The sequence below is a fragment of the Chrysemys picta genome, chromosome 4 (assembly GCF_011386835.1).
Source record: "Chrysemys picta bellii isolate R12L10 chromosome 4, ASM1138683v2, whole genome shotgun sequence".
Classification (NCBI taxonomy): Eukaryota; Metazoa; Chordata; order Testudines; family Emydidae; genus Chrysemys; species Chrysemys picta.
Genome location: NC_088794.1, coordinates 65054248 through 65081283, shown reverse-complemented (window position 1 = coordinate 65081283; position 27036 = coordinate 65054248). Strand labels below are relative to the sequence as shown.

General features: G+C 38.6%; 2 protein-coding genes across 7 annotated transcripts in view; one reads left to right on the top strand and one right to left on the bottom strand.

Moving 5' to 3' along the window:
* Nucleotides 1-12435, bottom strand: part of DCDC1 (doublecortin domain containing 1) — a 414547-nt gene extending 402112 nt beyond the window's left edge. Inside the window, exon 1 of the mRNA XM_065592482.1 lies at nucleotides 12178-12435. Within this exon, the coding sequence (XP_065448554.1) occupies nucleotides 12178-12435 (258 nt within the window). The remainder of the gene's footprint in view (nucleotides 1-12177) is intronic.
* DNAJC24 (DnaJ heat shock protein family (Hsp40) member C24) overlaps nucleotides 12361-27036 on the top strand; it is a 61108-nt gene continuing 46432 nt past the window's right edge. For 2 of the 6 annotated variants that reach the window (XM_065592520.1, XM_005286879.5), the window contains exons 1-2: nucleotides 12361-12502; nucleotides 15514-15656. In XM_065592520.1, the coding sequence (XP_065448592.1) occupies nucleotides 15549-15656 (108 nt within the window). In that variant the 5' untranslated portion in view covers nucleotides 12361-12502; nucleotides 15514-15548. Of the gene's footprint in view, nucleotides 12503-15047; nucleotides 15189-15510; nucleotides 15657-27036 lie in introns of those variants that run through there. The other 4 variants (XM_065592521.1, XM_005286880.5, XM_065592522.1 and 1 more) reach the window with 2 other exon arrangements.

Here is a 27036-nt window from a genome sequence, read left to right as displayed (position 1 = left end):
ATGAAGGCACAGAATAACAAATGTGCCATGACTCCAAATGTGTAATTTATATACAAAGGATTATGGTGCTTGTACCATAGGGCAAAAAAACAAAAGTTTCTGATTCATATTTTCTGATGTGGGCTAGACTGTGAATTGGACTACATGCCAATTTAGTAACTTGGGTAGGGTGACCAGACAGCAGGTGTGAAAAATCGGGACGGGGGTGGGGGGTAATAGGAGCCTAGAGAAGAAAAATACCCAAAAAATCGGGACTGTCCCTATAAAATCGGGACATCTGGTCACGCCAACTACATGCCCCTTAAGTGGAGAAAGGGGAAGTGATAACCCATCTTACACTTTGTACATTTCTGCATGAGATAACTGAGCCCTGGGAACACACATAATAGTGGACACTTAGTGCCCTATATTTCTCCCTTTCCCACAATCTGAAACAGGATGTAGAGCCAAAAGCCTACAGTAAGAGCATTATGGTTGCAAAGTCAAGCACATAAAAGTTAGGAAATGCCAGAGTTAAAGTTGCCTGTACAACCTTAACTTGGCCCCCTTGTACATATGCATTATGATACAGTCTTTAAATACATGATCACATGCTACTTTTTCCAAAGGATCTCTGCCTCATTCAGTCCATGAGATGGACCTGCACTGGGGATGAATCAAGGCTGTGTAAGGGATGATGCAGGGGCTTGCAGAAAGAGAAAGCATGGTCTTGTGGTTAAAGCAGATAAATGCCCCTTGGAGAATTGGATTCTATCACTGCCTGTGCCACAGACTCCCTATGTGATACAGGGCAAATCACAGAAACTGAAATTTTCACAAGTGACTATTGTGTGTTATCAATTTTCTGGGTAACCAACCTGGGACACCTGGGATCTATTTGCAGAAACGCTGAGCACTCACAACTACAACTGAGGTCAAGGGGAGCTCTGCACTGAACATATAAAATGCTAAAACACTAAGTAGTCTATAAAATTAGGCCCTAGTATTCTGAAATTGGGCACCCAAAATGCATGGACAATCGTAATTCTGGTATTTCCTAACTTTTGAGTGCTTGATTTTGCAAATCAATGTTCTTTTAATTTTTTTTTTGACATAATAATAGGTAACTACCGAAATGGCTCAAAAGTACTTCCTATGCTCAAACATAAACTAGAGACTTCTTATGGAAAAAATGCATAGATAGTTTAGCTAGATAAAGACAAAAACGAAGTCATGCAATCTTTCAAATGATTATATCTGACTGAATTTTCCTCTTTGCTCTTACTCACCTGCATCACATTCGACAAGGTAATAATTTATGATAATCATATGAAAATATACAATTAATATTCATCACCTCTCATTTCTCATCACTTTAGATGATCAGTAATGCAGAGTGAAAATGCTGTCAGATTTCTAATTGCTTTGTAATGGGCCTGAAATAGGGAAATCATTAAAGACAAACAATCTGTCACTTGTCTGTTACCTTAACTATCTATCACTATAAAAGAAAACTCATTAAAGAAATTGCTAATGAGCTACAAAAGACTGTACTGAATGTGTCCCGCTGTACACTTTTCAAGAATACTCTAAATCGCTTAAATAATTCCCAAGACATTTTCAATCATTTTTGGAGAGATTTATTGGAAAACATATTTTTGGTGGATTTTTTTAAAGCCACTTGTTCTCATCATCATGACATTTATTCTATCATATAACAAATCTCTTTGGAGGCAAACTTCATTTTTCTTTATGCCAGTGATAAATTTGAGCCAATTAAAGCCAATTTTTGGGGGTCTGAGCACTCACAACCTTGATTTATTATCTTCTCTTTTTTTAAAAAGCAAAACAAACAAAAAAACCCACCTTGCATTAATTCATTTAAAGTTTTGAAAATCCTACATCTTCCAAGGGTTTTCTGCAGCCTGATGAACAACCCTCACTTAATCTTGGCATACTCATTGATCTAACTTTATGCAATACTGATTAAAATTGGTTGTCTATTGTGGTAGACAAAAGAGTCATTTTCAGGAGAGGGAAATCAGGATTCAGCACTTCCAATATGAACTGTTTGAATGAACAGTCTACTACAGATGTAATGGAAAAGCCAATTTGGGGAAAAATCTTGCTCCCCTTACTCAGAGAAGAACAGTCACATTGAAAGTAATAGGCCAGAAATCACAGTGGTGAGACTAATACTGAAATCCTACGAGCAGTTCTGGCATCCATATTTTAAAAAGAATGTTGAGAAATTAGAGTGAGTGCAGAAAAGAGCTACAACAGTTATTTAAGGTCTGGCAAAATGCCTTACAATTAAGTCTTACAGAGAAGTGCTCAGTCATATCGAAAAGAAGACTCAGAGGTGACTTGATTACAGAATATCACAGGGAGAAAATACCAGGTACTAAAGTGCTCACTAATCAAGTGGAGAAAGGCATAATAAGAACCAATGGCTGAAAGTTCAAGACAGACAAATTCAAATGACTAATTATACACAAACTTTTAACAGCAAGGGTGATTAACCATTTGAACAAACTACGAAGGGAAGTGGTGGATTCTCCATCTCTTGATGTGTTCAAATCAAGATTGGATACCTTTCTTGAAGACATGCTTTAGTCAAACACAAGTTATTAGGTTCAATATGGGGCAACAGGGAGAAATTTAATGATGTGTGATATACAGGAGGTCAGATTAGTACTTAAACTCCATGTATCTATTAATCCTGCTCATTCTGAAGTGAATGGGACTGCCTGGATGAGTGGAGAGCAGGATATGGATTTACATCAGTAAATAATAATTGAAATAAATATTAAAAGTTTTTGGCTTACAGGTCAGGAATCAGGAAAGCAACCCTATTAAGGACTCTACTAAATCACATGCATAAAGTTAAGCACATGCTCGCTTGAACAGGGACACACTTAAGTGCTTTCCGTAATTTGGGCCACAGGAATGAAATACACTTTTTAGCTCTTCAGCTATAAAAATTTATTTTCTATCAAATTTCTAATTCCTCAAAGCATACATATTTTATTTCCTCCTTGTCTCGAGAGCCTTTTTGTACAGGGTCATAAATGATCCAGTCTCTATATTTCAGAAAGATCTGTCTTTCCATATTTTGTGCAACCTATGCTGTTCCTTTACATGTATTTATCTGTATTCTTGCTATTCCTTTTTATGCACGTGTACAACAAATATAAAACCAACACAAACAAAATTACAAAAACAAAAATAATCTAATAACCCTAAATGGCAGCTTGGAAAACGCAGGCTATTTACCAAAGATACAAATGTAGGGATACTTGGAATATTTTAGACATCTCATCATGTTGTGAAGAATGTAAATGAAAAGGGCAAAGTACATCGTTTATACATATCTTTTATTGGCCCAATAAAACACAAACTTTTAATTTAATTAATTTCCGCATCTTGAGTAAATTGCAAACCCCTAACCTTCAAAGATATTCTCCTACTCTTCTATCAAAATGCAGCATGATAAAAAGTCACAATCTTCAAAAAAATCTCTCTATTAAAAATATTAATTGTTTTAACCAAAAAATATTCATACAATTTCAGCATGGATCTGGATTATTCTATATTAACTCAAACTAAGTATCCTTACCAGATAGCAATTTCTAACAATACCTCAGTCTATAATGGTATGTCATTTAACAAAACAATTGTTTAATTTTCTCCCATATCATGCTCTTTTACAATAACTAATGATAACCATTAAAAAAGAATCTACAATATATTCTTAATAAAATATATATTACTTTCTATGGCCCAGATCATGCTGTCCAGTCCACACGTACAGAATGGGGTTCCCATAGAGGAAGTCTCCATCAGGTTCCCTTCACAGAGATCATTAGAGGCCCAGGCCCTGTGCTTTGCCAGTGTTGCCCATTTGTGCAATTTTATTAGGATCTCATGATATTCAAAGCCCCAGCTCCTGGAGAAAAGTGATTACATGAGAATTTCTGCTTTTACGTTTTAAAAAAGTAAATTTCTAGCCCTCATGATTGAGAAGTAAAACTAGAAAATATGACCCAAGTTCAACCTTCAGGCTCAAAAAAAACAAAAAAAAAACAAAAAAAAACCTGGATGGCAAATAAATAGAACCCAATTTCTTTAACATCTCATGATTTTTAAGCCAATTTCATACTGTTGGGGGGCCTGATTCATCATTTTTGAATGTTTGTGGTGGCAATACTGCTTTGCACCACTGCTAGCAAACCTCTGGTTGTGAATGATATAGGCTAGGAGAATTCCAGACAAACAATTCCGCTTGTTTGATCTTTTCTGACTAATTTCCATGATGTGCATTCCCCCCAACCCTGTCCACTTCTCCTTGGCCCTCCCACAGTGCAGACCCTGAATGGTCCAGAAGGAAGGATGGTGCTGTGGAGGAAGTTCCTCCTTGTTTCCATGCTTTTATAAGAGAGTCAAGGGCCCAGATCCTCGTAGAATCCCAATTCCCATTGAAATCAATGGGAGTTAGGTGCCTAAATACCTTCGAGTATCTGGGCCATGGTTCTTCCTTAGAAAATCTGGATGCTTGTTTCTAGCTGGTTTAACAGGGAGGAGGGTCCAGTCAATTATGTTTTTATTAGGAGGTCACTGTGTTAGAAGAAGAAAAGGTAGTCATGCTCAGCAGCCATTCAAAATCCAGCTGGTGGTACTACTCAGTTTATGCTTTTTAATCCAGTGGTTTGCACACTCACCTGGGACGTGGGAAACCCAGGTTCAAGTCCCCACTCTGCCTGGTAGGAAGAAGATATTCTGATGTGGGGCTCCCTGAATATCTCCTGTTGAACCTTGGATAAATACTTTAAAGAGTCACTGGGTCACAGAGCATAAGAATGAGAATGGCTCTGTAGCCTGATGGTTAGGGCACCCAGCTGGGAGGTAGAATACCCAGAGTCCAGTCCTCCTGTTCCAATGACTCATTATTATTTATATACAGTGGAACAGCTTCAACACCAGAGATTTAGGGAGCCCTACATTAGAATATCCCACAGCTCAGTGATCAGAGACTGCTCCTAAGAGGTGAGAGACCCCTGTTCAAATCCTTTCTTCCCCATAAGGCAGAAAGGGGAGCTGACCCGAGGTCCCCACATCCCAGATGAGCATGCTCACCACTGGACTAAAAGTTATAAGGTGGGAACTAGCACTACCAGCACTTCCTCCTCTAGCCGTTTTATGTGGAGTGAGGCCAGTTTCTAACTCATTCTCCCAAGGAATAGCATAGATGCCTAAGATGCCTGACGCTAGAAGAGGGGTTCCAGATTGTGGATTGCTAGCAATGAAAGATGCTTCCCTGCAACCAAGACTTAGGTGCCTAACTGTGTAAGAGGGGCAAGGCTTAGCACAAACCCCTCTCATCAGCATCTCACATAGGATAACTTAGGAGGCACCCTGCCTAGCGTGATGATTTTTGTGGATCACATTCTTAGGCAACTATCTCTCACCATTCATTGTAAAAGATGCCTAACTCAGGCATTGTGCATCACATTGTTATACTAATGATTTTCTGGGCTCCAAAAAATTAAAAATCTAAATTCCATAGACTGTCAATGGGATTTTTAGCTCCTAATTGCCTAAATACCTTTTGAAAATGAAATGTAGGCTCCTAGCTCAGTTAGGCATTGAAACACAGAGCACACCAACATCTACATACCTTTAAAAATCTGGGACTAAGTCCCTTTTTGGATCAGAGCCTTTGATCTTACACACAGATCATGTGGATGGATGCTTATGTTTGTGTAGAGCGCTACTGACTTGAATGTGCAGATCCAATTTAAGGGTTAGGGTTTATCACAAGAATTAAATGAGCTAAATAATAGATTTGAATGTGTAAAAAAAGACATAAGAAAGAATCCCAAAAGAGATGGTGCGAACAATATGCATAGTAAAAGGTCCAGAGCTGAGAAAACTTTAGCTACCAGTGGAGTTCCTCAGGGTTCGGTTTTGGGACCCTTTTATTTAATCTATTTATAACTGACCTCGGAACCGATTGCAGGAGTGGACTGATAAAGTTTGCGGATGATACGAAGGTGGGAGGCGTTGCCAGTTCGGAGGAGGATAGAGATATTCTGCAGGGAGACTTGAATGAGCTTATGAATTGGAGTATCAGAAATAGGATGAAATTTAATAGTGAAAAGTGTAAGGTGATGCATTTAGGGATGACTAACAACAATTTTAGCTACAAGCTGGGGACGCATTGGTTAGAAGTAACGGAAGAGAAGAAGGACCTAGGGGTTCTTGTAGACCGTAGGATGACTATGAGTCGACAATGCGATGTGGCGGTGAAAAAAGCCAATGCGGTCTTGGGATGCATTAGGCGAGGTATATCTAGTAGGGATAAGGAGGTGCTGCTTCCATTGTATAAGGCGCTGGTGAGACCTCATTTGGAGTACTGTGTGCAGTTCTGGTCTCCCATGTTTAAAAAAGATGAACTTAAATTGGAATGGGTGCAGAGAAGGGCGACTAGGATGATCAGAGGAATGGAAAACCTGTCGTATGAAAGGAGACTGGAGGAGCTCGGGTTGTTTAGTCTGACAAAATGAAGGTTGAGGGGGGATATGATTGCTATCTTTAAATATATCAGAGGGATAAATACAAGGGAGGGAGAGGAATTATTCCAGCTTAGTACTAATGTGGACACAAGAACAAATGGATATAAACTGGCCATGGGGAAGTTTAGGCTTGAAATTAGACGAAGGTTTCTGACCGTCAGAGGGGTGAAATATTGGAATGGCCTTCCGAGGGAAACGTTGGTGGAGAGGGACCTGTCTGGTTTTAAGATTAAGTTAGACAAGTTTATGGAGGGAATGGTTTAATGGTAAAACATATTAGCTGAGGAATACCAAGCAATGGTAGGCAAACAGTATTATGGTTAACAAGGGTTAGGCTGGAGACTCTTGCCTACATGCTCGGGGTCTTGCTGATCGCCATGTTTGGGGTCGGGAAGGAATTTTCCTCCAGGGTAGATTGGCTGAGGCCCTGGAGGTTTTTCGCCTTCCTCCGCAGCATGGGGCAGGGATCTCTAGCAGGAGGGTTCTCTGCCAATTGAGGTCACTAAGACACAGGATTTGGGGACTTCATCAACAGAGTCAGGGAAATGGTGGGGACAGTTTTGTGGCCTGCAGCATTCAGGGGGTCAGACCAGATGATCATAATGGTCCCTTCTGACCTTAAAGTCTATGAGTCTATGAGTCTTTACATAGTTATTATAATTTGTAGTTGTTACAAAGATTGTTACAGAATCAAATAGCCTATTTTTGTTTCAATTATTTGACAGGCAGTTGAATGTGCAGGGGAGTGAGAGTAAGGCCCCTATCCTACAACTTGTTCTATCCATTCAAAACCTCATTGACTTCAGAGTTCAATAGATATGCTGTTATGCTTATAATGCATTTACTCCCTCTCATTCTGAAATAAAGTGCACATGGGTTAACAGATTGTATAGCAGACTGTAAAGTTGCATTTTTTTTTTATTTAAATTTTAGGCCTCATAGCTGGGAGGAAAACCCTCCAAAGGTACACTAAATGCAAAGTGATGTCATGGTATCTTCTTAAGTCTGCAAACACACAGACTGTAACAGAGGCTCTACTTGCACAATCCTACAACCTGTTTAGTGCCCTCCACTTCCATTGTAGCAAATGTAGTTTGAGATTGCTCAGAATTTCAGAATCAGCTATATGATAGTGTACAGCCCTTTTCAATTGGGTGTTATCTCTGAAATCTAAATCTAAATGATGATAATTTAATTATTTCATTGTTGATTATTTTCTCAGAAACACCAAGCAAATGTGATTATATTACAATAGTTGTTGGATACGATGGTGGATATTGGGATGTGAGCAGTGAGGAATATGGTTCAAATTCCCCAACAATCTGTTCAAGCCCCCCAAAATTTTCAGAAAATTTCCAACTCTTCCTTCAAGGAACAGATGAAAAGAAGAAATTAATTTCCCATTGTCAAAAACCTCAACTGCCTTCTGTGTGTCAAAAACTTAAATCACCTCCCGAACCCACATGGGTGCTAAAAGCTCAAACTGTTCCCTACCCAACAGTTAAAATCCAATGCTTCCTAACAACAGCTTCTATAATGCAATTATGAACTGTCAATAAAAAAACTAATATAATTCAAAAATGTGGGAGCAACATGAACTACACTGAATTTAATGTTATATTAAATAACAACAGAGTGGATTGCACTATTTTCATGCTTAATTCAATTAAAAACCCAAATACCCTATTTTAATTTGGAAATCAGCATGGAAATCAACAATGGAGTGTCCTTGAAACTACGGACCTTGCAGCAAAATGTAAACCTATTTTGCCTCAGAGTCTGCATGTCCTCTTCTGTAATCCCTGAAATAATATTATTTTTAAAATCTACAAAAATACTGACTTGGTTTTTACTAAATGTAAAAGTACCACATTTCTTCCTGAATTAATATATAATGAAAGGCATCTGTTTTACATCATAAAATATGATGAGTAAACCTATTCTTTGGACAGCAAGCCCTCATAATTTCTGTTTAAAATTTCTGAGATTATGCTCATCTAGGTTTGAACTATATTTAGGCTCCAATACTGCAGTGAATTCCATATGGGCAAACCCTATGTGAAACAGCTTGCAGGATTGGGGCCTGAAGGCTAGATCCTGCAATTGATCTATATACCTGGATGGATTTAATTTAACTGATCTTTGTGCAGGGACAGCAATGTACCACAGGAGACCACATTTGCAGGATCTAGCCTTAAGAGAGAAATACCTTGTCTGGAATATATAGGCTATACAGAAGTTTTAACAACTATATTTACAGTATAATTCTTCTCTGAAAAATGACTGTAAATTAACTCACGCTTAATAAAAGATTCAGAGACTTAGTAAAAAATTATGTTTACTTTTTTTACTCCTGTTAGCTCTGCAGAAACCAACACTGCTCTGAGAGAGGGATCTTGATTCTCTTGTGGCTCATGCCTCATCAAAAGAATTGTTTCCTAAATTGCATTTGCAGTTTAGCACCTGCTTGTGTACTGCATTTCAAGTTTTTATTACAGGGCCAGTTTTACTCTTTATTACACAGGTATAGAAAAGGACAGAATTTTACCGCACAGAAGCCTTTTTATAATATCTAAGACAAAAGGAACTCACCTTGATTCTTAGTTCTGGAATGAACTTGTAGGTCAGATGATAAGTATTTTCCCCATGTAACCGTAAAGCCACTTGCATCTATACTGTCTGCATTACATTATGTGACTATTGCAAGACGGCACTGTCTTCAGTGTGCTGACAATCTAACTAACACCCCATTAATGGTCACAGGACAACCCCAATGGCCATATTGCCAGGTCTTCATAATATCTCTCCTTTGCACAATGGCAGCACAGCCTGGCTTAGAATAATAGAAATGTAGAACGGGAAGGGAGCTCAAGAGGTTATCTAGTACATCCCCTGTGCTGAGGCAGGATGAAGTACACCTAAACTACCCCTGACAGGTGTCTGTCCAACCTGTTCTTAAAAACCTCCAATGATGGGGATTCCACAACCTCCCAAGGTAAGCTTGTTCCAGTGCTTAACTGGCCTTATAATTACTTTTCCCCCTAATATTTAAGTAAATCTCCCATGCTGCAAATTAAACTGACCAATTCTGGTCCTACCCTCGGAGGTCATTTAACAATCTTTTACATATTTGAAGACTGTTATCACATCCTGCCTTAACCTTCTTTTTTTCAGACTAAAATTTTTCTCATAGGCCACGCTTTCTAAACATCTTATCATTTTTTATTTTTTTGCTCTCCTCTGGACTCTCTCCAATTTGTTCAAATCTTTCCCCAAAATTGGCAACAGTACGGGGGTTAACCTATGAACACGTTGTTGAAAGAATGATCAAAAAAAGAAAGCTGAATGCAAACTCAAATAAACTATGTGAATTGTATTTGTTTGGACTAATATGAGGAAAGGTCTATGAATGATCAAAAACTTGTGTTGATTTTCAAATTTACTTTAAATGAGGATGCCATCTCCTTTTGGATATTTACTTTCTAAGGAATACTTGCTACCTTGCTCAGCTGAGAGAATGGCAGTAAGCTCTGAGTTTGGTCAGGAGACTGGAGCATCATCACCATCACAGCTGCCACCACAACCTGGGGCTCAGGGATTTATCACCGAGGCACATGCATCTTTTTCCTGATACTAAAAGATGTTCCTATCAGCACAGATAGGGAGAGAGAACCAGAAGACATCACCGTTTTCATGGCCATATGGTGAGCAATTCATAAGATGTGACTCTAAGGTTCCTGCTCCCTCAATCCCAATCCTCTGTCTTCATTCCATCCCTACTTTATTCCTCCTACCTCTCTTTTTGCCTTTGTCTAATAAGAATCTGGCTGAGCCAGCAGGACCCAACCTTCTAATCTAAAATCTAATCTTGCAGCACTTTACTATGGTGGCTTGGCTGAGAGAACAGGCACCTCAGGCTTGGTAAAAAGATCTACCAACCAGCGGGAACTGGGACAGGGCAGTATTTAAAGTATATGGGGGGAAGAGTCATGAGGGGTTGCACACCTAGCAAAAATCAAAATTTTAAATTGAGTTGGGTTGCTGAAGGGTGAATTTTAAGCACGTTTTTTATGACAGCGGCTACTTCCAGATGATAGAATAATAGAACTGTCAGACTGGAAGGTACCGCAAGAGATCATCTGGTTCAGTGGCTCTCAACATTTCCAGACTACTGTACCCCTTTCAGGAGTCTGATTTATAGCCCTAAGTTAAACCTCACTTAAAAACTACTTGCTTACAAAATCAGATATAAAAATACAAAAGTGTCACAGCACACTATTACTGAAAAATTTCTTATTTTCTGATTTTATCATATAATTATTAAATAAATCAATAGGAATATAAATATTCTTCTTACATTTCAGTGTATAGTATATAGAGTAGGATAAAAAAGTCATTGTCTCTATGAAATTTTAGTTTGCACTGACTGCACTAGTGCTTTTTATGTAGCCTGTTGTAAAACTAGGCAAATATCTAGACAAGTTGATGTGCCCCCGGAAGACCTCTGCGTACCCTGAGGGGTACATGGACCCCTGGTTGAGGATCACTGATCTAGTCCAGCCCCCTTGCATTGAGGCAGGACCAAGTAAACCTAGACCTTCCTTTTCAGTTGTTTGTTCAACTTGTTCTTAAAAACTTCAATAAAGGGGATTCCACAATCTCCCTTGGAAGCCTATTCCACAGCCTAACTACCCTTATAGTTAGAAAGTGTATCCTAATAGCTAACCAAAATCTCCCATGCTGTTCCCATTACTACTTGTCCTACCTTGAGGACTGATCACCGTTCTCTTTATAACAGCCCATAACATAGTTGAAGACTGTTATCAGTCTTCTTTTATCAAGACTAAACGTGCCCAGTTTTTTAAAATCACATAGATCAAGGTTTTCTACCTTCTTATCATTTTTGTTACTGTCTTTTAGACGCTCTCCAATTTGTCCACATCTCAAAGTGTGGGTCCCAGACTTGGACACAGTACTCCAGCTGGTGCCTCACCACTGCAATAGAGCAGCACAATTACCTCCTGTGTCTTACACATGACACTCTTGTTAATACACTCTAGAATGATATTAGCCTTTTTCTCCACTGCATTCAATTTGAGATCCATTATAACACCCAGATTGCCTACGCAATTATTCCCCATTGTGTAGTTGTGCAGTTGATTTTTCCTTCCTAAGTGAAGTACTTTGCACTTATCTTTATTGAATTTCACCTCGGCAGATCTGTGAGTATGATAATCCCCCCCTCCCTTCCCCCTTTTCAGAACACTTTAAGCAGAGGGATGTGGGGGATGAGTTGATCTCTAGGGACTGGCTGGGGTAGGCTGGCCGGGAAGTGGGGGCAGGGGGAGCTCTGGCTAGAGGTAACTTTCTGGGGAAGCGAGAGGGTTTTAGATCAGGTGCCCCTGGGTGTGGGACCCACAGGAGGCTGCGTCCGCCCTGAACTGGGCGGAGGAGGGTGTCTGGCCGCGGGGCTTCCGGCTCTGGCCGCACCTGAGGACCGGTGTCCATCGGCGTAGCCAGACAGTTGGACAGGAGAGTTGTGGCCGCCCAAGATTTCGGCGGCCAAAGGAGTGTTGGGGGGTCTCCGGCCGCCCCGCTGTGGACGGGGGTTCCAGTTACTTACTGGGCGTTGCAGCCGCTCTGGCGGATCTGAAGCTCCCTCTGTCGCCATGGAGACAGCGTCAGCCCAGGCAGGGCTCCACTTCCGGTTGGTGCTATCGCCACTAGTGCCCGGTCGGAAACAGCCCCTGGACGGCGCTGGGGTTCTAACACCGCCCTCCCACCCGTCGCGCGTGCCTGGGGTTCCGGGGTCTCTTCCCGGCCCGACTGAGAGCAGCGTGTTTCTTTCGGAGGCTATTGCTGGGGCACCAGGCTGCCCCATGTGGAAGCTGCCGCCGCCTGAAGTCGCGCTTCTTGCGGCTTCGGGCCGGGCCGGCGCCGCGGCAGAGGTAAGGCTGGGCTCTGCTGGGGGGTGACCGCACCTCACCCTGTCTGACGTTCCCCTCCCCCCCCCCGGAGCAGCGGCGCTGGGCTCAGACGCGCCCCACAAGGGTCTAGGGAACTGCGTGTTTGAAACCCCGGGGCTCGGCCCGGCCCGGCCCGGGACTCCCTGGTGCTCGCCCGCGTTACGGCTAGTGCGGAGCAGGCAGCTGCACTTTTAACATGGGTCACGTTGAAACCTGCAAGGCCCTTGTCTGCGCGGGGGTGAAGGTGGGGGGTGTTCCGCGGTAACTACCGCGCTGTACGTGCAGACAAGGCCTAGGGTTGTACCGGGGTGTATTAAACACAGGATAAAGTACACACGCTTCTTCCCTAGTGAAGACAAAGGGCGTGACTTATACTGGAATAACTTTGTGTGGATGCTCTTATTGTGCTTTCTGAGTGCCTTGTTCCCTTTTGGTTTATGTATTTTAGTTGGCTCCTGAATAGCTAGGGTTGCCAGTTTTTTGGTTGGGAGTATTCCTGGAGGTTTACATGACATCATCGTTAATTAAAGAGTAATCTTTCATTCCTGGAGGCTCCAGGACAATCCTGGAGGGTTGGCAACCCTATGAATAGCACTAGCCGTAGAGTGGTGTTTCTCACACTGTGGGTTGGAACCCCAAAGTGGGTCACCAGGGCTGGCTTAGACCTTCTGAGGCTCAGGTCTTCAGCCCTGGGTTGCAGGACTCAGGTTATAGGCCCCCTTCCTGGGGCTGAAGCCCTTGGCTTCAGCTTTGGCTCCTCCGCCTGGAGTGTTGGGGCTCAGGCTTTGGCCCCCTCACCTGGGGTAAGGGACTTGGGTGGGCTCAGACCTCTGTCCCCTCTCCTGGGGTTGTGTAGTAATTTTTGTTGTCAGAAGGGGGATCACAGTGCAATGCAATTTGAGAACTTCTGCTACCTACACACTTTATTTCTTGTCTGCGTTAGACTCTGCAATACGTGCCAAAGCACGATTTGTTATTTCAAGTGTAGCTGCACCCTTAGCCCAGGGCAAAGACATTTTCAGCTCACGTTATGTCATAGGAGAGAAATTAGGTCTGTTTCTTGCACAAAAGTGGAAGGGGTTGCTTGTATCTGTGCTCCAGCTTGAAAAACGTTTTGGGATCCTTCAAAGTGATAGGTGCTAAAAAAGAAAGAGATTTTTCCCATTATATACAACTTTCCCTAAAAGAGGATAGCCCAGCAATCTCACTCTCTAAATTTGTTATTTTTATGGTACCTTCCCAGAAGTTAAAAACAAACTTATTTCTTCCCTTCCACCTTAAGAAAATTTTGAGTACTCAAATTCAATAGATGTGATTAGAAGATGTTTCTTAAAAATGGTATAAGTATGGGTTGTCCTGTAAAATATTTGTGTTTTAGCTGAGATCTCACTTAGTTGAAAGATTCCTGACAATGGTCCCAAACTTGCAGTTAGTTCCATATGAATGAATGCCTGTACTGGCAAGGAGTTGGCTGTAAACTTGGTTCCTAAATGTGTTTAGACTTCTCACTATAACTTTTTTATGCATTGTCATTAAAATTAAGTTTTAATATTTGATGTTTCCTTTAAGGGCATCAGCCTGAAATTTGAGCCAGTTTAAAAAACTAGTTAAATGTACTTTCAGGAACCATACCTGCTCCAGAGTCCCATTGCTATTTTTTCTCATTTTACAAGCACATTTTTTTATATTTTAAAATAAATATTTAACAGTTGTTCTGTGAAAATGCCACACAACCAGAAAGGGTAATTATGATCCTGGCCATGCAGTGTGATGCGCATGGGCTGACTTGTCATCATGGATCTCATTGCTGGATTGAGGTTTAAATGCCTACATGTGCAATACAATGCACAAAATAAACTGAAAACTTCTTGTTCTCTAATCTTTTAAGTATGGCCTTACTATAGCATAGCAAGTATATGTTACTTGTAAAAATTGTTGGTTAAAAATAATTCAGACAGAAGTAAATTCAGGCCCTTTAAATTTTGCAAAATAATCCTTAGGCATTAATCTAAGTGAATTACTAATAGCAATTGGAAATGGCATTGGTTGGGCTTGGAACAACCTTGTAATTGTAGAATTATGAAAATGACTGACTGTATTTTTGACTATTACAGGTATTTTTGTGTGTTAGCTCAAAGGAGAAATGTTTGAATTGAATTCTCACATATTGAATGGGAGGCTGCTTCATGATTTTAAAAAAAGCAAAAGTGAAATGTAATACTATTGATTTAAAAGGAAAATGTTTGTATAACTTAAATGGCAATGATGCTACCAAAAACAGCGAAAGGATAAAAAAAAAAAGACTTCTGTAATGTTCTTGTCACAGAACTAAATGTGCTTTTGACTTGAGTAGTTGAACAATTTGAAAGGGTATATTGTGTTTTCCAGTCAGTTTTCCTATATTCTACCTAGAAATGGAGTTAAAACAGCATAAACAAGTTAAATCAATCCAAATTTCAGAAATGTATATCGAATCTGTTAGTTGTTTAAATTGTTGAGATTATAATGTGAGATTCTATGCTTCTCTGTGCAGCAGAGGGGAACAAAACAGCAGAAATAATACTGGGGAAAGGCAGAAGATATATTGGCCTTGTGATGTGTTGCACATTTAATTCTCACACCAGACTGCTTAGACTTTTTTCTCCCCCTGCATTTCTATAGCGAAAAGGTCAGTATGATGAAGGAAAAAATGGTGGAACAACAGAAAGGGAATGTACAAGGCATTGTGCCCTTAGAAACAGAATAAATCGATCAGCCACAGGCAAATCTGCCTCTTTGATTTTAAGTAATAAATCCTATTTGGCTGCGTATGTTAAACAGTTGTCTGCATTGTGGCATGTGATCTCTTGCTGCCATTGTTAGGATGGGATTGAGGGGTGGAGTCACATTCTCCCATGGTCCAATATTTTGTCGTGTTTCAAGTTGCTCACACGCAATTCTTTTAAATGCACTCTAAATGATCATTACACTATTTTATTTATTTTGTTAAGCAGATTTCGAAAGAAGCCACTTCCTAGCTAGTCACATAATGGCCTTTGAACACATACCACGAAAAGACTGGTATAGAATTCTGGGTGCAGAACCATCAGCGAACCTGACTGAACTGAAACAGAAATATCAGAAGCTGGTATTATTAGTAAGTATATTTTACCTTATTTAAATAATGCAAAAATTAACTACTGTTTTCAATTTATAAATTCTGTATAAATAGAACCAAGTGTAATGGGTGTTATAATTTTGTCTATGAGTGCAGGTAGTTCTTTAAACTATCAAGTGAAGCTCCAGAGCATGTGATTTTCTTATGATCCTGGAAAATGGGGTTGCTTTCTCTCCCCCTCCCCCCCCCCCACCCACCATCACCAAAAGAACACTATCTCTTCCCCACCCCACCCATCCCATCCCTGCAGGCAGTCTGGAAATACACCACTATTTGGTTGGATTTGGTTCATCATGTGGATAAAAATAAAATTATCTTCAAACTTAAAAATAAATCTTTTTTTCATTTTATAATACTCCCCTTCCTGTGTGATTTTTACTTTATTCTGTCACACTTCAGTCAGTGTTTGGCACATTACTGTTTGCTACCAGGAAAGCCATTATAAAGTCACAAACACTGAACTGTAGCATCACTGACTAAATCAAGCATGAAGAGCAGGTTTATTTGAAAAAAAGGAAGACTCTTCTTTATGTATAAATATCTTGCTAATCTTTAGTATTGGGATAGAAAGAGAGAAGTATGTGAACATTAATATGGATTTTGGTGTAAAACAATTGGCCCAATTCTGGCAGGGTTTCCCTCAGAACTACTGAAATGTGAGGTTTCTGAAGAACTGGAACCTGTATTTTTAGTTTGTGATAATATGACAGTTGCCATTTATTTATGGATTGCTTTCTGAATTACCACAAGTCTGTTGACTTTAAAGTTGTATTCTCAATGCCATAAATGATAAAGGTGAGGACATTCAGCCATAACTGTCTATAAAAGTGTCTGTGCAAAATATGGAAACTTCTTGTTTTCAAAGGGAAAATTAAAGATGAATTACACTTCCATCAAATAATCTGTTTGAAATGGACCCTTCAAGAGATGACTGCTGTCTTCCTGATCCTTCTGTGTTGCTAAAAATATACACTTAAACCAAAACAACCAATACCCTTTATTTTGGTGCATTCTGAAAGTAAATCTGAAGTTGATCAATATTTGATACCTCTATTTGTCAGTTGCCTTTCAATATTACAAAGAGGCTGCTATGATTGGCATCAACTCTTTATCTTAGCATTTATAACATAACATATTCACTGATTTCAATGATACTCTGATTATTTATATAAAAGGACCATGATACACAATCCTTATTATTCTTATTATAGAAAACCATGGTATCTCTGAATGAGCTCAGCTGATACATTTTTGATATGCTGGTTTTCTTCTGTGCATTCTACTATTTTTTTGTGTGTGACCGTCTTAGTACCAAAATACTATGATTAGCGTACATTTAAAACTAAATATAACGTGTTTTGTTAAGAAAAAACAGGAAATGTAATAAAAAAGCCCTTTCTGTTTGGTTATTTAAGTTTCTAATTTAAACTGAATAAAATAATGGAACTAAAATGGAATTTGTTATTTTCTCCATTCATTCATTCATTGTACCTAGGTATAATGACAGAATGCAAATTTTATATAAAATGCTTATTATACCTAAATACAATAAAATAAGTTTTGTTAGAATAGTAACTTTGACTTCAGATTTCCTTATTTTTCTGCACCTTTTGAAGCCTTGCCTTTAACATCACGGAGTGTGTTTATTTAGAGAAATAGGTGAAAATTTATGCAATTATAACTGCACAGAAGTTATAATTGCCTGTTCCATAACCTCTTAACATCAGAATGGCTCAAACACTAACTTTATTTAAATTAAAATGATCTATATAGTTCCATTATAGTTTTTCTAATGTGTATAAGCAAATTGCTAAAATGTTTATATTTTAAAAAGTCAATTTAACTGAAGAAAATTATGGAGGATGTAGAAGGGGCCTAATGTTGAATAAACAATATTTTTGAAAACTGAAATGTTTGCTTTCCCCATTTCAGTGATGGATGAATAAGAGGTATTCTTATTTAATACTTCTGGCAAGTTTCATTTTTTTTTTTTAAGTACTCCTAGTTACTTTATTCTCTGAGGCAAATTTCATTTGCTACTGCTATTGTCTCATTGTTTCCTTGAACTCCTTTGTCTGTATCCATCTATTGTCTCGTCTTATACTTGGATAGTAAACTCTTTACAGCAGGGACCATCTTTTCTGTGTTTGTACAGAGCCTAGCACGATGGGGTATTACTTTGTTAATACAAATAATTAATTTGCACTCCTTCCAAATCACTTTCACTGGATGTGGAAGTGTACTGGAAATGATGCGGTTCCACTACTTATTGAGTGAATACACAAGTTCAAAAACCTATATACCTATTGTTCCTAACAGAGCCCAGTTATGGTTTTCCAAACCTTCCAATGGCATGATTGGTTTGGGTAGGAGACAGAGCCACACACAGACACCCTAGCCATTTCTGTCCATAAAGAGGTGGTAGGAGTATAGTAGATTAGCAGAGCCAACTCCCACTCAGAAGCTACAGTGGTAGGTGAAGAGCAATTCCTCCTTCTGCCTACACTGAAATTTCTTGCCAAGTTATGGGGATAGGGCAAAGTTTTGTTATCTGTATAAGAATACAACATTTAACCTCATGTTATTTTAAGAATTGTTGAATATTATATATATATTGTTCTGAAATCCAGGAGTTTATAAGGCAGCCAGTGTTTCAGATACCAGTTGCAGTTATTACCAACCTTCTGTAATTGTAATAGCTCTAATGGCACATGGTCACTAGCATGAAGCATTATAGAGGATGCAATTGTTATTTTGTAAATAATCTTGCTATGAAAATTTTCTGGAAAGTAGCAGTCCATGCTTTCTTTTTGTCATCTTCAAATAATCCCTGCTGCTTCATGTTTAATATTTGCTTTTTTGCCATATATTATTTCCCTTATAATTGCACATATGTAATGTTAGCATTCTGAATGATCAGACAGATGTAAACTTTGTAGGTTATTGAAAGTTGAAGGTCATGCCATATGTCATTGGAATGGTGATTTTTCTCTGCATTTGCAGTATGTGCTGTGTAAGGTCAGGTCTGACCTTAATTTCAAAGTAATAGAAAGGCGAGCAAACATGGCTATATGGTAGATTTGCTACTATTGACTCACAAGGGTAAACTCACTTAAAAGGACTGATTAATTTCTAAAATGTAACTTTGCCCCCCAACTATATCTTAATTCAAGAAACAGAATTATTTCATAACTAGACAATGAAATTGTACTTAAATACCCATGTTGCAGTCAGTATTTTTGAGTGACTAAAATGATTTATTATAATTTTGCTTATTTTTCCTTTATTAATTTTTATTTTTGCAGTTTTAGCCTATGAATATGTGTTTAACTGAAACATGTCGTTACACAATTTCTGGATAATAAAACATATGGTATTACAGTCTCCAGATATTCAAAAATCAGTGAGATTGGCTTAAAAATCATGAATTCTTTTAAAATAATAAATGTTTTGTTTGCCATCTGGATTTTGAATGTTGTGGGTTCAGATTTTCAAGCTTTCCCCTGCAACCATGAAGACTAGAAACTTACTTAAAAAATTAAAATGCTGAGAGTCTCACAGTCACATGACTTCAGGAGCTGGGGCTTTAAGAAAAAACATGAAACATGAGAATTTGAAACCTGACAATTTGAAACCTGATATAACTTGTACTGTTCCGGCTGCTGGTTTACAAAAGGCTCTTATCTGTACTTTTATGAACTTCAGATGCAAATCCTTGTTTTTGGTCTTGTAAAATAAAGTCTAGGTGTTTGTGACAGAGAGAGGCATCCAGAAAAGCTGCAAAAAAGTGTTAATATGAGCATATGTTCTCTCTCTGTCACAGTTCCACGTTGTGCCTCCTTGGAAGACATTTAATTCAAGTCCACTCTAAAACATCCTCTCTGCGTAGAAGACTTGCAGAGAGTAAACTCTGCAAGTATGGTGAGACCAGGGTTCAGAAACTGTGCTCTGCTAGCTAGCTATGTGGAAAAGGCAGCCTGAATTTGGTCTGTAGTCCGCTGATATTCAGGACTTGTTTAGTTTTGAAATATTGTGATAATTACAACCATTTTTTCATACTGATGCATTTTAGTTTGAATAATATAAAATCATAAATGCATTCAGAGGGTTTGGGCTGTACTGCTGTTTATCGGGTAATCCACTCAGTTTTTTCACTCTGTGGAAAGGCACTGCTCATTATATATTGGTTATGACTATGTGATAGATTAAAAGTAGGAAGATAAAACTAAAATAACAGAAATAAGTTCCATGAGTGAAATTTTACACCTTTTTTTTTCTATTACTATAATTTTTAATTCCTTTTTGGTCTAGTATTTTAGGGTCAAAAATGAGTTGCCAGATTGTTTTCAAATTTGCTTGCAGCTATTCTGTATGTGAAAATTGCTGTTTACAGAGAATAAACCCAGCAAATGTATAAGCTTTGTCTAGCTGAAAATCAGGTTTCTCTTCCTGTTGATGCTGATCCTGATGATATTATAAGATACCTTTCTGCTGGAAGGGAATTATTGTTCAGGAAAATTATATGCTGCTGTTACAATGTGTGCCCTAATCTTAAAGAAAATCCATGTAATTTGAGCAAGGAGTGTGCAGGAAGCTCTTCTTCTTAATGTGGAAAGGGTATAAAATGTGTCAGTAAACACTCATGTGGGCACTGAGATTCTCTTTGGATCATAAGTAGTTATCTATAGATTAGTGTTAAGACAGTTGTTATATAATACATTCAGAAAGTATAGAAGAAGGGACTACAGAGGGGCGTCATACATGGGAATGAAGAAAATTACCATATTGGCAACAATGGAAGAGGGCAGTAGTAGATCTTGTACAATTCTTTAGTTAAATTATTAAGTACAATCATCTTCATTTCAATAAGAAATATCAATTAAAGATAGCTTTGTAAGGGAATCCAGAAAAGTCTTTTATGGCTGTATACGTTAGTAATATGGTACTGTAGGAATATGTTTGTATTTGGGGCATTCTTTCCATGTGATGTTCAATGTGCCTGTCAAACCTCCCCTTTTTGGACCTTATGTGGTGCTTCTGTCTCATACAGAGTTTAAAGAAAACTATACTGTGGGAGGGTGGTTGAAAAAGACCCAATACGTGAAGTACTTGGAAAACAATTTGTTTGTTTTTCTAACTAGTGTTTGAAGTGATCATCAAATTGTGGGGGTTTTTTCTTTCAGAAGTAAAGAGTTAATCAAAATAGGAGATATGTGCCTTTTGTCTACATGGGCTCCAGTCCCTGAGTTATGCAAGTGTCTAACAGTGCACATGTGAGCAATTCCATTGAGGTCAATGGGGCTATTCATATGTGTAAAGTTGTGTGTATGTATTACTGCTCTCAGATTGTAAGATTGGTGTCTCAACTTTTGTTTTAATAGTTACCAATTAATTTCAAAGCCTGTGTATATCTGCTATAAAAGCCTTTGTTGATGTCGAGTAAAGGTTGAGAATTTGCACCCTAAGGTTTAGAAAATTCTCAGCTCCTAAGCATACAAAATCCATTAAGAAAAGCATCACATGTATAACCTTTGAATGCATTACGTAAATAATCATCTAAATCTGCTTCTATTGCATGTAAAAAAACAAATGAATAAAACTTTGGGTATCCTTCCTTCCATTGTGGGGCCTCGTATATGTTGGAGAATTTTGGTATTCAAAAGATGAATCATGCTGCTCTGACAGCAGAGAATGTATTTTGTAACTTGATTAAAATAATGAAATAATTTCATCCTTGTATATTGATTTCTGTCAAGATTCACCAATTACAGCAGAGAAGTTTGAACTGTTAAGTTTAACACAAAGAAATATCTTTTTAAGTATGTGGATATTTTTACTTTGATATGTCTTTGCGTGTGATTTCTCTGCAATTTATATGGCCCTAATAAAGTGGAATTTTAATACTGTTCAAATCGTGTCATCGCTAGTACCATTAGTAGTAGTTATTTAATATACAGATTGACACCCGAGAGAAACCATGTTATGATTCTATTGCGCTATGTGCTGTACAATGACCTAGAATGCCAAGTCTGTGCAAAAGCTTTGCCTTGCTCTGCAGGAACTGTGAATGAAGTTTAAAAGTCATATCTCAATATCAATCTGCCTATGGAAGTCCCTTGTTTAAATGAGTTGTTAGGTAGGTATCTATTAAAGGAAGGGGCACTATGGACCCCCTCCCCGGAGCATTTGGCAATTATGCTACATCTCAGTACTTATTACGTTTGTGACAATGTGTCACCTTTTTGTTTCAACAATGAATACTAAAAATACTGAAAAAAGTGAATAACACAAACAAGTGGAGAAGAGGAAACTCCATCCAACTCTTATACAATCCACATATTAGAAAGATGAAGTCCATCATAAAGGCAAAGTAAGCAAGCAAGGAAACTAATTTACTGAATTTCATACAAATTGCTTACGATTACGGTATATATTTTTGTTTGCAGTTTACTTTTTATGGTCATTAGTGTCTAATACTTTCATTATTGTTCTATACCTCTAAAGTTCAGGTTTAAGAACAGGGTGGGAGATGGGCAGCTGAAATCTGAGATGCAGCTAATAGCACAATCTGCCCTCCTCACTCACCATTGTCTGCTAACATGGGGTCTAGAGATGTCTCCTCTGAACTTTCTGTAAACCTGTTATATAAGCCATTAATCTTAACAAAGAAAATGTTTTTAAAAATAGAATCTCTTGTGAGATTGTAACTATTTTAGTGCTTAACTTCGACATTTTAAGCCTTGGATTATTTACTTAGTAGTAGCTCTGACTGTAGAACATAAGCTATTCAGATCAACAATAAAGTACGTAAGAGAATCCACCTGACAATAAGAGTTATTTTTAGAAAGCACTGAATTTGCAAACTTCTCTTACTATAGTTATACTGTGAACTGGCCTTACTTGCATTGAATCTGTAATAATCAATATTTTAAACATGGTGCATCCGTTGATGGGTCTTGTTTAATTGATCACTATGGACAGAGATCCTTTGTTCTGTAATGACGTTGTTAGCTATGTGCTAAATAATTTTTTTAAAGTACAAATGTAAACTCTGCTATATATTAATATCCTTGCTAACCAAGAAAACTGGTAAAATCTTTAGCATGATGCACTAGCATATTTTTAAGTGTAGCATGGAGAGGATTTGTTTGTTTATTTGAATTTAAATGAAGAAATACCTAGTCACCCCTGTCCTCTATTTAAAACAAGTCATTAAAATAACTGAAATCAAATAGCAGCATATTTCCCCCTCCCTTCTTCAATACACTGATCACCAATCAGAAAAAAATCTTACAAATCTCCCCACTCTGTACATATTCTCTTCTCCTATCCCCAACTAACCCCAAAAGTTTCTCACTTTTCAGTGTACCCAGGTCAACAAACGAGCTAATTTGGACTTGTTTGATGGGGAATTTAATTCTGTAGTTGACAGTCCTCCTTATAGAACGCTCCATCAGCAGATCCTGCCATTATGGCCAGAAAGTCCATCTTGAGTATCTCTGCTGATTTTAACTAGTATAGCAGTCTCCCAGATTAGGTCTTGAGCCATTTAGGATTTTGCAGGTCAAAAGTAACACCTTAAACACTACCCAGAAGCCAACAGGCAGCCAGTGATAAGCACTTTTAAAAATTCCCCAATTGGTCATTATCACCAGGAAATTATCATCAACCAACTTGGCAAGTGCAATGTCTGTACCCCTTCTAATTCTGACCTGGGGTGGAAAGGGCCAGGGAAGCTGAGGACATTCAGATTCTCTGAGAGATGTCTCCTCACAATCCTTTGTTATTTTGCTGTAAAATAAAAGATTAGATACCAGTTAATAAGGCTTTGCGAGGAGAGGCTGAATGCATGCCTCTTTTAAAGTAATTAGCACCTTGTCCTTTTCAAAGAAGGCCAATGTCCCTGTAGTGGTTCTTACTGATCAAGAAGAAGGATCCAAATCACAGATTGTGTTACAAAGGTCTCCCAACACTTCCACAACCTCTTATGCAACACTACCTAGAGATCAAGCAGTAACAACCTAGGATTAGTCTGATCCAGTTATTGCTCTGCCTTAACAGGTGGAAGATAGCATTACCTGCAGATGAAGAGCTTAGATCAGAGAGACCCATGAGGGTTAACCCTGAGGAGAAAGTAACTGGGGCCACACCGTCAACAGCTGATGACAAAAAATCCTTAGTAAATACTTCTAAACCACCAGAGGATTCTGATAGTAATACAATATTCTCACTCAGTCACCTGGAAAACCGAAGTTTCTATTCACCTCAAGAGCAGACTGTCAAAACCAGTCCCTGACTGCATCAAAGAAGGTGGACACTCAACTCAAATCCCAGAAGGCAATGACATAAGTGTAAAATCCAACCCCGCAATCTCTGATCTGAACAGAAACACTAGATCCAGTTTGTGTCTGGCTTTAAATTGAGACTTTAAATACAGTTACCTTTGATCATCTCATGGTGGCCATGAAATCATGATACAATTTAGGCGGTTCATCATTTATATGGATGATGGTCACCAAGTTCTATCCGCAGAATAAATGAGATTTTAACTCTCAACAGTAATCATGGTAGCACACTTTTTATATAGAGTGAGGCCATCATATGCTGTCACATAGTGGGGTGCAATCTGGATCAGGGAGGGGCTGTCACCAGCTGCCCTGTAACCCTTGGTACCTCACACCCTGGGCTGCCCACAACAGCCTGCCAGCATTCAGGTCACACTCTGAGGTCTGTGTATAGCTGTAGCTCTGGTCCAGCAGCTCTGACCCAAGCAGAACATCATTCACACTCTGGCTTCCACCAGCTTTGGTTACTTCTTGCAGGGTGTCTCCAACACACAAGCAGTTTCCCAAAAGCGTGTTCTGCACTGTCCAGGCCTCCTTCGAACAGTTTACAGGACCGATGAACCCTTAATATCTAAATCAGGGGTTCTCAAGCTGGGGGTCAGGACTTCTCAGGGGGTTGCGAGGTTATTACATGGAAGGTTGCGAGTTGTCAGCCTCCACCCCAAACCCCGCTTTGCCTCCAGCATTTATAATGGTATTAAATATATAAAAAAGTGTTTTTAATTTATAAGGGGGATCGTGCTCAGAGGCCTGCTATGTGAAAGCGGTCACCAGTACAAACGTTGAAGAGCCACTTACCTAAAGAGTCAATATTCAACAGATTGCTACTTTAATTGGAGTTACCAAACTGTTCAGTTTAAACACAGCACTGAATTGTTTTGGATTAAAAAATAAAACAAGTTTATTAACAAGCAAATAAAAGTGAAAACGCATCTAAAAGTCTAAAATTAATTTAGTAAGTTTTGGTTCAAGGCTTTGTTTAAGATGGCCTTTCTTACCCCCAGTCTTCCAATAAAATGGTGACTGACCCTTTGTCAGGGTCTCTCCCAGAGGCCCACATGTGCTGGTGCCTTTGTCTTAGGTGAAAGAGAGAGAGGTCATCTGGGGGTCTATGTCCTTTTCTTTTATAGTCCAATGAACCCTTGAAGTGGATTCATCTGAAGATTACTCCTCAAAGCAAAGTTTATTCAAACTGTAAAGGAAGCAACATGGAATCTGGTGATGAAGGAGGCTTGAAGCTCTTTCTTCCCACCTTGTTTGCTGAAATGCCAGTTTGTTTTGTCTCCTGCTATTTCCTCCTCCTGCTGTCTGAAGGACTCTGTTTTCTACTTTATGTTAATTGAGATAAACACGCATTCCTTTGTTTAAGATAGACCTGTTTAACAATCTTTGTGGAGGCAGGGTGGTGTGGGTTATAAGCATGTGCTATAACATCACACAGGGGGACTTCATAACTTTACATATAAAGTTTTCAATATACAGTTCAAAATGATATTACTGACCAACAAGTTATTAGTTTTCAAATGATACCTCAGAAGATAATTACAATAGTGTGTCGGGCATGAATATAGGAGTGCTTTCAGTCACACATGCATTCCCTAAAAATGCTTTATTCTGAATACCTAAGCTGTTGGGATGGAACATGTACGTTCCTACATTCAACTCAATGGCATTTCTCTGTATGTAATGTGGTAACATCTGAAAATCATGTTTGTCAGAATGCCTTGGGCTTATTCTGATCTCTATTCCTCCTACAAGGTAACTTGTACACTTGTCGTCTTGTGGATTTTACACCTATGTATCATTACAAATTACTTGTCTCTGTTAATATGTAGTTTTTAGTGTTTTTAAAAAAAAAATCAGTCAGCATTCTCAGCTGTCATTTTGAGATTTATTTTTTTTTTATGGCTCCCAGTCAGTAGATATTCCATATTCCTACAGTGATAGAGAAATGAGAGAGAAAAGTCTTGAGTAAAAATTTAAAAGGTACCTAAATCCATTTTCAGATGTGACTTGGACATGTAAGTCATTTTTGGAAAATGGGAGATAGGCTTCTAAATCACTTACACGCTTTTGAAAATTTTAATAATTGGGACTAATACATCTCCCTGAGAGCTAACCTGCTCAAATAGAGTAATCCTGGGGATGGGAGCCAGGAGTTCTTGAGTTCTTTCCTAGGTCTGCTTCTGGTTTACTACATGTTCTTGGACAATTCCGTTTACTGTTCTTTGCTTCGGTTTTTCTGTCTCTGAAATGGGGCTAGCACTTGACCTTCTTACTTTACAGGGATGTTCTAGGGAATTCCTTGGTTGACATTTGTGGAGCACAGCACAAAATAGACACACAGGTTAGAGAGGGAGGTCATTTCTCTGAAAAGGGAAATTGTGTGTCTACTTTTCTTGTATTTAAAAGATAGAAATAATTTTTGTGCTGTTTGAACAAGGCTTTTGATTTGGTGCCAGAATTACTTCAGAGTTCTTTCATTTGTTAAGATTACTTTGTTTACAGTAGAGTGTCATGTTGTCTCAAATTTGCATCCCTTAGAGCACTTTGTAGCCCACTGGTTTTTGGTATCTTGACAACAGTAATGATAGTCACCCTACAAGCAAATGCTTCTTTGCACAGAAGCTGGAATGTCAGTTAAGGGCTCTATCCAGTGGATAGTGTGATATCTAGTGGATCGGACCTAGTGTTTGCTACTCAGTGTCTTTTGTTCAGTCCTACCACTGCATAAATTATGTACAATTTATTAATTAAAAGAGATTAAATGTTTCATTATTTGGTAATCTCTTGGATTAGATAATACAAAATAGACTGGAACTCTTTTCTGACTGGAACTCTTTTAAACATAATTCACTGGCATTTAAAAAAAAAAAACCACTAAGCATGGGAAGGGACTTATCTATGCCAGCTCCAAAAACAACGTTACAGTGCCCAGTTTTGGGCACCACACTTGAAGAAAGATGTGGACAGATTGGATCAAATCTAGAGGAGAACAACAGAAATAAGAGCTT